At 42.2% G+C, this 15,176-nt stretch overlaps 1 protein-coding gene across 1 annotated transcript; it reads left to right on the top strand.

The window, feature by feature from the left end:
• The first annotated feature begins 417 nt into the window (after positions 1–417).
• On the top strand, positions 418–8,657 carry LOC132863677 (uncharacterized). The gene is made up of 14 exons (XM_060896622.1): positions 418–475; positions 605–638; positions 904–982; positions 1,089–1,269; positions 1,394–1,561; positions 2,040–2,179; positions 2,751–2,969; positions 5,301–5,351; positions 6,807–6,856; positions 6,952–7,030; positions 7,137–7,317; positions 7,438–7,605; positions 7,880–8,019; positions 8,292–8,657. The coding sequence occupies exons 2-14, from the start codon at positions 607–609 to the stop codon at positions 8,526–8,528; spliced, it is 1,725 nt and encodes a 574-aa protein (XP_060752605.1). The 5' UTR covers positions 418–475; positions 605–606; the 3' UTR covers positions 8,529–8,657.
• The last annotated feature ends 6,519 nt before the right edge of the window (positions 8,658–15,176 follow it).

Here is a 15,176-nt window from a genome sequence, read left to right as displayed (position 1 = left end):
GTGTAGTTTAGTTTGCATTATTCAATTTAGAAACACTTTGGGAATATTTCATCTTAAGTACATTTTTTATTACTATTTCTAAACTGATAATGTCCTGCAAGTTATTATTATTATTATTATTATTATTATTATTATTATTATTATTATTATATTGATAATAAACAAATTCTGTAAGTCGTACTATTATAAATAAGGGCGCCTGCCAAACGCTGCAAATATACATGCATTATTATTTTTCTGTAGTATTAAAAGTAAAAATACAAAAACATTCCTTGGGATTGTCTGGATTGTCAAACATCAAATGCCCGGTGACGTGACACATTGCGCAACAATTCATCCGCTTCCTCTCGTGTGAATTTCCCAACACTGAGTATAAATACAGCAGCAGCACAGACAAACTGCATTGACTAGCAGCTCAACAGCCAAAAAAAGCCTCACAAGGACAACTTCAAATCGCCTTTCCTAATCCGAATTGGTATGTATTGTGTGGATTTATATGTATGTGTAATAAATCTGTAGCTTGTTGCATGATTGATTGATTGATTGAATACAATTTTATGTGTAATTTAATTTTGTCCTTTTTTTTGTATTTATTTCTTTTTAGAAATGGCTGGCGAAGATTTTTTAATGTTGGAAAGGTAAGCCTTGTCTTGTGTAATTAGAGTAATTAGTATTAATGCTGCTATGCTTTGTATTATAAAATGTATAACGTTTTGAAAGTTTCATTTAACCTTAACACTGTTAGAATATTATGTGAATATTTACGAGTCTGTGAAGGTGTTCAGTCACTCAGGTTATTTTGAATGTCCAGTTGTAGACAGTCTTTTTGGATGAGTAGTTTAAGTGTTTTCAAGATTTTATATCAAATAAACACACGTTCATTAATTCTTTCTCTTTTAACAGCTACTTTAACAGCGCCTCTGGATTTGACTCAGACGACGCAGATTTTGATGAGCTGGACTGCTCTGATCCTTTGGCCATGGTAAGTCATGGATACAGATTTATGAAGCCTCACCTCACCTCATCACACCTCGTTCCTTTTCACTGTATAAAAACCTGAGCTCACTGTGGACTCTGATGTGTTACAGAGCAGCAGATGTGACCTGCACAAAGGAATCCGTATCGAGGTCACCAAGGAGCCTCTTAGCATGCGCAGTGTTGCTAACGTTGTAATCGCTCTGCAGAGGCTGAAGCACACTCAACATGTTCAGTCCACAGAGTTCACTGACCAGGACCTCTTCACTATCTTCATGGAGAATGTGATTGAAGGTGGGGTTCAAAATATATCATCTTAATGTACATGCATCTATTCTTATTTTGCTCCAGTGATTTTTTTTTTTTGCAATAAAACTGATTCCTTGAGCACTGACACACCTCCGTCTTCCTCACACAGAGAGCATAGCGATCGATCTGAAGTGTAGTGAATCCCAGAGTTACAGCATGCAGGACAAGGCTGTGCAGTGCACAATATGCGACAAGTCTAAAAGGGCCTTGGTGCGAAGAGACAAGCTTCCTATACTGCTGGCCATTACTCTGAAAGGTGGAAATGAGGAGAATAAAGGTAAACTTCCAATACAAATCAGTGTCACTACTAACACTTTAGAGGAATTGATTTGGATTTAAGATCTGAGACGAAATTCAATCAAAGCATATAACATAGCACATGTACTGTATTAAGATCTAACCTGATAAAGAGTCAAACTGAGCTCTTTGTCACTGCTAGGGTCTGAATTTACATTCTTCCTGTCATTAGCTTTGAACCTTGAACCTTAACAACTATACTACTATAACCACTATACTACTGCTACTACTGTTACTCTAGGTTTCTGTATTGTTCCTTTATCTGCCTCTTGTTCTATCCATCTGTCTATAACTTCACTCTATGGTCTTTAAGCCCTGATTTGTCATTCTCACATCTGAAACATCACACCTTTTCAGTCTAATTCTTTCTTTCTACTGCATCCTTTTGTGTTTCTTGTCTAATGTAAAAACCTCCAAGCTGAATTGACATTTAACTGAAGTGGATTGTTTTTCGACAGCATGGTTCAATCTCTCAGCCTACAACCCACCAAACTGCAGAGGAAACGCAAAAGGCCAGCCTGTGTGTTTGGGGATTGTGAAGAGCAACCTGTATCTGTCATGTACAATGCAGAATGATACTCCTTTTTTAGGCATAGAGGTATGTAAACACAACCATCTACCACAATGACAAAGCTTACATAATCATTTAGAGTTAACAAGTTGGCACACAGTGTTTCCACCAAAGTGACTCACAAGCAAGAAAGAATTCAATCACAGCCTGGTTTCTTATTATTATTATTTCCTGTTACTAAGTTCATAATATACAAAACCCTGTTGAACATGTGCCTTAAAGAATGTGACATGATATTCTCACGAATTAATGCAGAAATTCACAAATATTTGAATGAATATATTTCAAGGTAAATTGTAGTTCTAGTGGTTAGAGGAAGATGTAGAGGTTTTCTTAATGTTTTAATTAATCTAAAACATACTCATTAATTGGTGTAAAGGACGCGTTACCTAGTTTTAAATGTCTTTAACCTTTACTTTACATATCTATTTGTAAATGTAATATCAGTGGAAACTGATGGCATCCCAATACAACCTTTATAGTCTGGACAAAGAGGAACATAACTAGAACATTTACACAAAATGTCTGATGTTGTAAAAGTTAGAGAACACAAACTTGTAATGTTTATGGTAGATGTAATGGATTCATTCTTTTGTAGGAGGTAAAAGACAAAGAGAGCCTGAAGACCATCAAGGAGAACGATGGAACGGAGCGCTTCCTGTTCTTGAGAAACGGACCCGGTGACTCCCTGAACACCTTCGAGTCGGTGAAATACCCGGGCTGGTTCATCACCACGTCCAAGGATGATTTTAAACCAGTGCAAATGACTAATCAGCAAACCAGCCACCTGCAGTTGTTCACGCTCCATGATGAGACAGTAGTCTCTCAGAATTAGTTCTGATTCAGAAAAACAGTTTCCAGAAAGTATGTACTAAGTACTGAGTGTAAATCTGGAGGCTCATTTTATGTTTAAGTTTATCTCAGCTCGAGATACCTGACTGTCTTGTGATTGTTGGGGGTTTAAAAAAAATAATATTTATTTAACTATATTTAAAATGTAACTTATTTATTACACATTTTGTATGGATTTTATTACTCTAATTTATTTATATGTTTAAAAGTCTAATAAAATATTTTTTTTCAAATTTGTGGTATTGTGTAACATTTGCATAAAGATGAGAAACCTGAGTGTAATTTAGGCCCTAACCCTAACCCTTGTCTTGTAATATAATAATCTGATTGAAGTTGTCATCCGATCAATGTGGACTATCTTCAGATCCATGGTGCATCCTAAAAGACAATGGCCAGAAATACATGTAGTGAAAATAGTAAAATTATTTTAAATCAAAGTCAGAAGCACCTTTATTGCCAAGTACTGTGAGTTTACATATACAAGGAATTTGTCTTGGTTTACTGGTCCATAGTTATATTGAAGCAAAGGAGCCTAAATATAAAGAAACTATAAGCAATGGTAAAAACTATAAGTATAAACAATTATTTTTTCAAAAAATAAGAAAATACAATAGAAGCCTTAACTGTATAATAGTATGTGATGTACGACAGTGGAAAAGCGCAACAACTCACAGTTTGAGGTAAGAAGGTAAGCAAGTAGGAAACAGCAAATCGGGGTTATTCGTTAATGTCCAAGGATGCGTATAAGAGACCATGATGATTCCTGGATATTAGCCTGGGTCAGCCCCATCTTATCTGCCCGTTTTACGGTCTTGGAAGTGTACACGTCCTCAAGAGGTGGCAGATTGAAGTAATTGTCAGTGGAGTAAATGGTACTCTGCAACCACCTGCAGTGTGTCTGGGTAATTCTGCCTCCATTACCACTGCTTTTCCCACATTGAGCTCCAGACTAATCCCCTCCAGTGATGAGCCCAAAGACGGTGATGTTGTCCCCAAACTTCAATAGTTTGACAGACTGTTGGTATGCAGGGAGAAGAGTCAAATAACCCAGCCTTGGAGAAACCGGTACTGACTGTCCAGGGGTTGGATTACCAATCAGAAGGTTGTGAGTTCGAAGCCCATGTCCACCATTCTGCCACTGCTGTGTCCCTGAGCAAAGCCCATCATAACCCTCAGTTGCTCAGTTGTATAAATGAGATAAAATATAAGTTGCCTTGATAAGGGCATCTGCTAAATAATGTAAATTAAATATAATGTGCTGCCTCCTGTCAGTCAGGAAGTCTGTGATCTATCTACAGGTGGAATCATGCACACTTAGCTGAGAGAGCTTGTCCTGTGGCAGAGCCGAAGTGATTGTTTTAAAAGCTGAGCTGAAATCCACAAACAGGATCCTTGCATTGGTTCCTGAGGAGTCCAGGTGCTGGAGGATGAAGTGGAGTGTCATGTTAACTGTGTCATCTGAACTCATTAAGTCCTGTGATCCTTGGTTTTTGGGGATGGGAATGATGGTTGAGGTCTTGAAGCAGGATGGCTCATGGCATTTCTCATACAAGGTGTTAAAGAAATCTGTCACAACTAGAGACAGTTGATCAGCACAGTACTTCAAGTTGAATGAAGAGACAAAGTCTGGTCCAGCTGCTTTGCATGGGTTTTGATTCTTGAAGACGATGACTCTCCCTAGGATGGAGAGAGTTAGGTGAGGAGTTAAGGAGGTAGAGGCAGCCATTGAGGTGTGCAACAGAGGTACAACAGTTTGTGCTTCTTAACCTGCACAACAAGCAACAGAAAGGACAGAATATATCATAGAGCTACTGGTATAGAAGCATTACACTGCTCCCAACAGTCATGACAGTATAGGTTCATTGGCACAAACCCAAACCCACAACACTGGATGATGCATCTCTCTCTCTCTCTCTCTCTCTCTCTATCTATCTATCTGTCTATCTAATGTATATTTTGCTGTCTATAAAATGGAACTGATTCCATGAGCACTGACACAAGCCCATCTTTCTCACACAGAGAATGTGTTGATCAGTTTGAAGTGTATTGAATCCTGAGAGAGAGAGAGAGAGAGAGAGAGAGAGAGAGTGAGAGACGGTAAAAATATATATGACATTTGTTTACTTTATGCATGTGCTTTTGAACATATTGACATGTCACTTGGACTTGGTATGAATCAGATGTTCCCTCTAGGAGTAGCGTTAAAAGATTTATACACCTCACTGTTGACAGTTGGTGCTATAAAAACAATTACTATTGCTATGTGGTTATGTGTATATCCCTGTGTCCCATCTAGGTGGCTATGTGTCCTATATGCCTGTGTCCCATAATTAAACATATATGTGAAGTAGAGGCCACATTGTATAAATTGGGATTATGCCACAATTTCTGTTTACATGATGTAACATATTGAATGATACCCTCACAATGGCAATATCATTTAGGATGAAGCAATATAAGGAGTTTAAAATTTGGACTTATTTCCTGTTGCCATTTGGTGGGAATATGCATTTGTGGCAATTCCTCATGATTGAATAAACAATTACCTAATAGAAAGTTACATAAAACAGAAAATTTGAATGGCAGTCACATGCGCATCAGTTTAAGACCTTAGTGACAGAGAAAGTCCTGAAAATCCATAATGTTGTACAACATTAAACTTAAACGCTTTTCATTTAGGGAAGGTTTTGTGTTCCACAGAAGGTAAACCAAAACCAAGAAGTTGAAAAATCTATTCCACAGTTGCATTAAATATAACTTCTAATGAATGAGATGAGTGACATTACAGAAGAAAATTGCAATAACTATCTGTTATATTCTCTTGAGAAGGTAAATTTGAGGACCAGTAATCAGTCTTATCTGCTTCAGGTTTTCTAACCAACCCAGCAGGAATCACAACTACTAGTGTTTAAACATGTTCCTGATGGATTCCTGCAAAACCTGCAGCCGCACTGATCCTTTATAGATAAGCTTGGACACTCATTTATAGGATTTAAAGGGCTTTATGTCGAACCAATTTTAGAAATCTTTTTGAAGAAATAAACAAAAACCCTTGAAACCCTGTAAAGGTTTATTATTTTATATGTATTTGGTGATGGTTCATTGCAAGCACATTACAACACCAACATTAAAATATCACCCAAAACTATTATTGCTATTACTGCAAAAAATTACTACTATTGTTTCAGATGCAGAACATGGCAAAAGTTACCATTTTATCACTTATTTTATATTAGTCAGTTTGGAATCATTTTTGGAATCTTTTATTTAAGTAAAGTATTTGATATTAAAAATGAATAGATAATGTCTTGCAAGACTTAATACATATCACCTAAATAATTGCTTCGTGCCTTCATTAGAAGCAAATGCATAAATACTCACTATATTTACAAAACTTGGATATTATTCCACGGTTGAAAGTCTTTTACTGACAACATACCTGTCCGTTTTGCCAATGTTTAGATATTTAGGAAATTTCACTTAATTTGACATTCCCCAGTCATTGGTTGCGAAACACTGCCTTAAGAAGAAATTGTCTGTGTGAGTAAATGTCTGACTGAGTATAAATGCAGAAGCACAAAGACAAACCTGCATTGACTAGCAGCTCAACAAGCAGAAAAAGAGAGTCTCACGTGGACAACTTCAAATTCTGAATCCAATCTCATTAACCACTGGTATGTATTGTGTGGATTTATATGTATTTATATGTATAGAAAATCAGAAGCTGCAAGATGAGTTGAATCACTTTAATTGATTGATTGAATAAAATTTGTTCATTTTGCTGATTTTGTTCTTCTTATAGATTTATTTATTTTTAGAAATGGCTGACAAAGATTTGTTAACTCTGGAAAGGTAAGTAAGGAATTAAAGAGAATTAGAGAATTTTTGCATGCTACTGTAAGTCAAAAAAATAAACACACTTTCATGAATTATTTCTCTTTTAACAGCTACTTTAACAGCGACTGTGGATTTGACTCAGACAACGCAGATTTTGATGAGCTGGACTGCTCTGATCCTTTGGCCATGGTAAGTCATGGATACAGATTTATAAAGCCTCACCTCACCTCATCACACCTCGTTCCTTTTCACTATATAAAAACCTGAGCTCACTGTGGACTCTGATGTGTTACAGAGCAGCAGATGTGACCTGCACAAAGGAATCCGTATCGAGGTCACCAAGGAGCCTCTTAGCATGCGCAGTGTTGCTAACGTTGTAATCGCTCTGCAGAGGCTGAAGCACACTCAACATGTTCAGTCCACAGAGTTCACTGACCAGGACCTCTTCACTATCTTCATGGAGAATGTGATTGAAGGTGGGGTTCAAAATATATCATCTTAATGTACATGCATCTATTCTTATTTTGCTCCAGTGATTTTTTTTGCAATAAAACTGATTCCTTGAGCACTGACACACCTCCGTCTTCCTCACACAGAGAGCATAGTGATCGATCTGAAGTGTAGTGAATCCCAGAGTTACAGCATGCAGGACAAGACTGTGCAGTGCACAATATGCGACAAGTCTAAAAGGGCCTTGGTGCAGAAGGAAAAGACTCCCATTCTGCTGGCCATTACTCTGAAAGGTGGAAATGAGGAGAATAAAGGTAAACTTCCAATACAAATCAGTGTCACTACTAACACTTTCGAAGAAATTAAGTTAAGGGAAACCTTATATCCTTAATCACTATACTATCTCTAGTGTTGCTGTAGGTTTCTGTTCCCCTTTAAAATATGCTCTCGTTTTAATTCCTTCAATTCCTTTTTTCTTCTGTCCATCTGTTTAGAACACCATTCTATGGTCTTTAAGCCCTGACTCTGAAACATTTTCATTACACTAATTATTTTCATTTTAACCAAAGTTGATTTTTTTTTCCACAGCATGGTTCAATCTCTCAGCCTACAACCCACCAAACTGCAGAGAAAACACAAAAGGCCAGCCTGTGTGTTTGGGGATTGTGAAGAGCAACCTGTTTCTGTCATGTACAATGCAGAATGAAAGTCCTTTTCTCGGCTTAGAGGTATGTAAACATAACCATCTACCACAATGACAAAGCTTGAATCAGCACAGAGCAATCACAGCACAGAGCAATCACAGGACAGAGCAATCACAGTACAGAGTTGTTTTTTTCTACCCATTACTTTCAGGACTTTCCGATGATGCAATATCCTGTTGAGCATGTACCTGATAGAACGTTCAATATTGAATAGAACTGAATTTGTTGAGTTACAGAGGTACAGAACACAAACTTGTAATGTTTATGGTAGATGTAATGGATTCATTCTTTTGTAGGAGGTAAAAGACAAAGAGAGCCTAAAGACCATCAAGGAGAATGATGGAATGGAGCGCTTCCTGTTCTTGAGAAACGGACCCGGTGACTCCCTGAACACCTTCGAGTCGGTGAAATACCCGGGCTGGTTCATCACCACGTCCAAGGACGACTTTAAGCCAGTGCAAATGACTAATCAGCAAACCAGCCACCTGCAGTTGTTCACGCTCCATGATGAGACAGTAGTCTCTCAGAATTAGTTCTCATTCAGAAAAACAGTTTCCAGAAAGTATGTACTAAGTACTGAGTGTAAATCTGGAGGCTCATTTTATGTTTAAGTTTATCTCAGCTCGAGATACCTGACTGTCTTGTGATTGTTGGTGGTTTAAAAAAAAAAAAAAATTTATTTAACTATATTTAAAATGTAACTTATTTATTACACATTTTGTATAGATTTTATTACTCTAATTTATTTATATGTTTAAAAGACTAATAAAATATTTTTTTTTTTCAAATTTGTGGTATTGTGTAACATTTGCATAAAGATGAGAAACCTGAGTGTAATTTAGGCCCTAACCCTAACCCTTGTCTTGTAATATAATAATCCGATTGAAGTTGTCATCCGATCAATGTGGACTATCTTCAGATCCATGGTGCATCCTAAAAGACAATGGGCAGAAATACATGTAGTGAAAATAGTAAAATTATTTTAAGTATAAACAATTATTTTTTCAAAAAATAAGAAAATACAATAGAAGCCTTAACTGTATAATAGTATGTGATGTACAACAGTGGAAAAGTGCAACAACTCACAGTTTGAGGTAAGAAGGTAAGCAAGTAGGAAACAGCAAATCGGGGTTATTCGTTAATGTCCAAGGATGCGTATAAGAGACCATGATGATTCCTGGATATTAGCCTGGGTCAGCCCCATCTTATCTGCCCGTTTTACGGTCTTGGAAGTGTACACGTCCTCAAGAGGTGGCAGATTGAAGTAATTGTCAGTGGAGTAAATGGTATTCTGCAACCACCTGCAGTGTGTCTGGGTAATTCTGCCTCCATTACCACTGCTTTTCCCACATTGAGCTCCAGACTAATCCCCTCCAGTGATGAGCCCAAAGACGGTGATGTTGTCCCCAAACTTCAATAGTTTGACAGACTCTTGGTATGCAGGGAGAAGAGTCAAATAACCCAGCCTTGGAGAAACCGGTACTGACTGTCCAGGGGTTGCATTACCAATCAGAAGGTTGTGAGTTCGAAGCCCATGTCCACCAATCTGCCACTGCTGTGTCCCTGAGCAAAGCCCATCATAACCCTCAGTTGCTCAGTTGTATACAGTAAATGAGATAAAATATAAGTTGCCTTATTAAAGGCATCTGCTAAATAATGTAAATTAAATATTATGTGCTGCCTCCTGTCAGTCAGGAAGTCTGTGATCTATCTACAGGTGGAATCATGCACACTTAGCTGAGAGAGCTTGTCCTGTGGCAGAGTGAAGTGATTGTTTTAAAAGCTGAGCTGAAATATAAAAACAGGATCCTGGCATTGGTTCCTGAGGAGTCCAGGTGCTGGAGGATGAAGTGGAGTGTCATGTTAACTGTGTCATCTGAATTCATTAAGTCCTGTGATCCTTGGTTTTTGGGGATGGGAATGATGGTTGAGGTCTTGAAGCAGGATGGCTCATGGCATTTCTCAGACAAGGTGTTAAAGAAATCTGTTACAACTAGAGACAGTTGATCAGCACAGTACTTCAAGTTGAATGCAGAGACAAAGTCTGGTCCGGCTGCTTTGCATGGGTTTTGATTCTTGAAGACGATGACTCTCCCTAGGATGGAGAGAGTTAGGTGAGGAGTTAAGGAGGTAGAGGCAGCCATTGAGGTGTGCAACAGAGGTACAACAGTTTGTGCTTCTTAACCTGCACAACAAGCAACAGAAAGGACAGAATATATCATAGAGCTGCTGGTATAGAAGCATTACACTGCTCCCAACAGTCATGACAGTATAGGTTCATTGGCACAAACCCAAACCCACAACACTGGATGATGCATCTCTCTCTCTCTCTCTCTCTCTCTCTCTCTCTCTCTCTCTCTCTCTCTCTATCTATCTATCTATCTGTCTATCTAATGTATATTTTGCTGTCTATAAAATGAAACTGATTCCATGAGCACTGACACAAGCCCATCTTCCTCACACAGAGAATGTGGTGATCAGTTTGAAGTGTATTGAATCCTGAGAGAGAGAGAGAGAGAGAGAGAGAGAGAGTGAGAGAGTGAGAGAGAGTGAGAGACGGTAAAAATATATATTACATTTGTTTACTTTATGCATGTGCTTTTGAACATATTGACATGTCACTTGGACTTGGTATGAATCAGATGTTCCCTCTAGGAGTAGCGTTAAAAGATTTATACACCTCAGTGTTGACAGTTGGTGCTATAAAAACAATTACTATTGCTATGTGGTTATGTGTATATCCCTGTGTCCCATCTAGGTGGCTATGTGTCCTATATGCCTGTGTCCCATAATTAAACATATATGTGAAGTAGAGGCCACATTGTATAAATTGGGATTATGCCACAATTTCTGTTTACATGATGTAACATATTGAATGATACCCTCACAATGGCAATATCATTTAGGATGAAGCAATATAAGGAGTTTAAAATTTGGACTTATTTCCTGTTGCCATTTGGTGGGAATATGCATTTGTGGCAATTCCTCATGATTGAATAAACAATTACCTAATAGAAAGTTACATAAAACAGAAAATTTGAATGGCAGTCACATGCGCATCAGTTTAAGACCTTAGTGACAGAGAAAGTCCTGAATATCCATAATGTTGTACATTAAGCAATAACTTTTCTTATTGTGAGTGACATTACAGAAGAAAATTGCAATAACTATCTGTTATATTCTCTTGAGAAGGTAAATTTGAGGACCAGTAATCAGTCTTATCTGCTTCAGGTTTTCTAACCAACCCAGCAGGAATCACAACTACTAGTGTTTAAACATGTTCCTGATGGATTCCTGCAAAACCTGCAGCCACACTGATCCTTTATAGATAAGCTTGGACACCCATTATTTATTGGGCTCTATTTTCAAGTCAAGTCAAGAGTCAAGAAGCTTTTATTGTCAGTTCAACCATATAAAGCTGTTGCAGTACATAGTATTTTGGACATCTTTCAGATATTTCCAAATAGAAATCCATCCATCCATCTTCTACCGCTTATCCGGGGCCGGGTCGCGGGGGCAGCATTCTAAGCAGGGACACCCAGACTTCCCTCTCCCCAGACACTTCCTCCAGCTCCTCCGGGGGAATACCGAGGCGTTCCCAGGCCAGCCGAGAGACATAGTCCCTCCAGCGTGTCCTAGGTCTTCCCCGGGGCCTCCTCCCGGTTGGACATGCCCGGAACACCTCCCCAGGGAGGCGTCCAGGAGGCATCCGGAACAGATGCCCGAGCCACCTCAGCTGACCCCTCTCGATGTGGAGGAGCAGCGGCTCTACTCTGAGCTCCTCCCGAGTGACCGAGCTCCTCACCCTATCTCTAAGGGAGCGCCCAGCCACCCTGCGGAGGAAACTCATTTCGGCCGCCTGTATCCGGGATCTTGTCCTTTCGGTCATGACCCAAAGCTCATGACCATAGGTGAGGGTAGGAACGTAGATCGACTGGTAAATAGAGAGCTTTGCCTTGCGGCTCAGCTCTTTCTTCACCACAACAGACCGGTATATCGACCGCATCACTGCAGAAGATACACCGATCCGCCTGTCGATCTCCCGCTCCATCCTTCCCTCACTCGTGAACAAGACCCCAAGATACTTAAACTCTTCCTCTTGAGGCAGGGGCTTTCCACCAACCTGAAGGGGGCAAGCCACCCTTTTCCGGCTGAGAACCATGGTCTCGGACTTGGAGGTGCTGATACTCATCCCCGCCGCTTCACACTCAGCTGCAAACCGTCCCAGTGCACTCTGAAGGTCCTGATTTGAAGGAGCCAACAGGACAACATCATCTGCAAAAAGCAGAGACGAAATCCCGTGGTCCCAAACTGGACTCCCTCCGGCCCCCGGCTGCGCCTAGAAATCCTGTCCATATAAGTAATGAACAGAACCGGTGACAAAGGGCAGCCCTGCCGGAGTCCAACATGCACCGGGAACAAGTCTGACTTACTGCCGGCAATGCGAACCAAACTCCTGCTCCGGTCATATAGGGACCGGACAGCCCTTAGCAAAGGGCCCCGGACCCCATACTCCCAGAGCACCCCCCACAGCTCACCACGAGGGACACGGTCGAATGCCTTCTCCAGATCCACAAAGCACATGTGGACTGGTTGGGCAAACTCCCATGAACTCTCCAGCAACCTGGTGAGGGTATAGAGATGGTCCAGTGTTCCACGACCGGGACGAAACCCGCATTGTTCCTCCTGAATCCGAGGTTCGACTATCGGCCATATTCTCCTCTCCAGTACCCTGGCATAGACTTTTCCGGGGAGGCTGAGGAGTGTGATCCCCCTATAGTTGGAACACACCCTCCGGTCCCCCTTCTTAAACAGAGGGACCACCACCCCAGTCTGCCAGTCCAGAGGAACTGTAGCCAGACGCCACGCGATGTTGCAGAGGCGTGTCAACCAAGACAGCCCCACAACATCCAGAGACTTGAGGTACTCAGGGCGGATCTCATCCACCCCCGGTGCCTTGCCACTGAGGAGCTTCTCAACCACCTCAGTGACCTCAGCTTGGGGGATCGACGAGTCCTCAACTGAGCCCTCTGCCTCTGCTTCCTCAGTGGAAGACATGTCGGTGGGGTTGAGGAGATCCTCGAAGTACTCCTTCCACCGTCCGAGAATGTCCCCAGTCGAAGTCAGCAGATTCCCACTCCCACTATAAACAGTGTGAGCAGGGCACTGCTTCCCCCTCCTGAGGCGCCGGACGGTTTGCCAGAATTTCTTCGAGGCCAACCGATAGTCCTTTTCCATGGTCTCACCGAACTCCTCCCAGACCCGAGTTTTTGCCTCTGCAACCACCCGGGCTGAAGCTCGCTTGGCCCTCCGGTACCTATCAGCTGCCTCCGGAGTCCCCCGAGCCAACCAGGCTCGATAGGACTCCTTCTTCAGCTTGACGGCATCCCTTACTTCCGGGGTCCACCACCGGGTTCGGGGATTGCCGCCACGACAGGCACCGGAGACCTTACGGCCACAGCTCCGCGCGGCCGCGTCGACAATGGAGGTGGAGAACATGGTCCACTCAGACTCAATGTCTCCAACCTCCCTCGGGATCTGGTTGAAGCTCTGCCGGAGGTGGGAGTTGAAGATCTCTCTGACCGGAGACTCTGTCAAACGTTCCCAGCGGACCCTCACAGTACGTTTGGGTCTGCCAAGTCTGTCCAACTTCCTCCCCGGCCATCGGATCCAACTCACCACCAGGTGGTGATCAGTTGACAGCTCCGCCCCTCTCTTTACCCGAGTGTCCAAGACATACGGCCGGAGGTCAGATGAAACAACCACAAAGTCGATCATCGACTTCCGACCTAGGGTGTCCTGATGCCATGTGTACTGATGGACACCCTTATGCTTGAACATGGTGTTCGTTATGGACAAACTGTGACTAGCACAGAAGTCCAATAACAGAACACCACTCGGGTTCAGGTCAGGGGGGCCGTTCCTCCCAATCACGCCCCTCCAGGTGTCACTGTCGCTGCCCACGTGAGCGTTGAAGTCCCCCAGTAGAACGACGGAGTCCCCGGTCGGAGCACTTTCCAGCACCCCTCCCAGAGACGCCAAGAAGATCGGGTACTCTACACTGCCATTTGGCCCGTAAGCACAAATAACAGTGAGAGGCCTCTCCCCGACCCGAAGGTGCAGGGAAACGACCCTCTCGTTCACTGGGGTAAACTCCAACACATGGCTGCTGAGCTGGGGGGCTATGAGCAAGCCCACACCAGCCCGCCGCCTCTCACCGCGGGCAACTCCAGAGTAGTAGAGGGCCCAGCCTCTCTCGAGGAGTTGGGTTCCAGAGCCCAAGCCGTGCGTGGAGGCGAGCCCAACTATGTCTAGTCGGTATCTCTCAACCTCCCGCACCAGCTCAGGCTCCTTCCCCCCCAGCGAGGTGACATTCCATGTCCCTAGAGCCAGATTCCGTGTCCGGGGATTGGGTCGCTGAGGCTCCCGCCTTCGACTGCCACCCAATCCACAATGCACCAGCCCCTTACGGTTTCTCCTGCAGGTGGTGGGCCCACAGGAGATCGGCCCCACATCACTCCTTCGGGCTAAGCCTGGCCGGGCCCCATGGGGTAAGACCCGGCCACCAGGCGCTCGCATGCGAGCCCCAACCCCGGGCCTGGCTCCAGGGTGGGGCCCCGGTTGCGCCATACCGGGCGACGTCACGGACCTTGTTTTAACTTTCTTCATAAGGGTTTTTGAACCGCTCTTTGTCTGGCCCGTCACCCAGGACCTGTTTGCCTTGGGAGACCCTACCAGGGGCAGAAAGCCCCAGACAACATAGCTTCTAGGATCATTCAGGCACTCAAACCCCTCCACCACAATAAGGTGGCGGTTCAAGGAGGGGCCAAATAGAAATGTTTAGTTTAATGTTCTTTTTATTATCTAAAAGTAAAAGGAAATATCTGTTAGGTGATGGCTCTTCACAAACACGTTATATTAACTGCATTAAAGCGTTTACCTAAAACTCTTCAAGGGTATGTATAAAATGTCCATCTTAAAAATTCATAATATAAATTATGATTTTTGCATACCTTTGTCAGCATCCTTAATTTTTCTGTAACTTCAGAGCCTTATATGTGATCTAGATGCCACAGACTAGATACTTAACTTTCTGACTTAACACTTTGAGAGGTGGACTAAACCAGAACCCACAGTTATTAACACTGTTTTTTCAGCAGCAGAACTTAAGAAAAGTTTTT

The sequence above is a fragment of the Tachysurus vachellii genome, chromosome 20 (genome assembly GCF_030014155.1).
Source record: "Tachysurus vachellii isolate PV-2020 chromosome 20, HZAU_Pvac_v1, whole genome shotgun sequence".
Classification (NCBI taxonomy): domain Eukaryota; kingdom Metazoa; phylum Chordata; class Actinopteri; order Siluriformes; family Bagridae; genus Tachysurus; species Tachysurus vachellii.
This window is presented reverse-complemented; position numbering and strand designations above follow the sequence as displayed.

Coding starts and splice junctions, on each gene's coding strand:
- LOC132863677 (XM_060896622.1), top strand. CDS start 607: ATGGCTGGCGAAGATTTTTTAATGTTGGAAAG. Junction 1,270..1,393: donor CATGGAGAATGTGATTGAAG/GTGGGGTTCAAA, acceptor TTCCTCACACAG/AGAGCATAGCGATCGATCTG. Junction 7,318..7,437: donor CATGGAGAATGTGATTGAAG/GTGGGGTTCAAA, acceptor TTCCTCACACAG/AGAGCATAGTGATCGATCTG.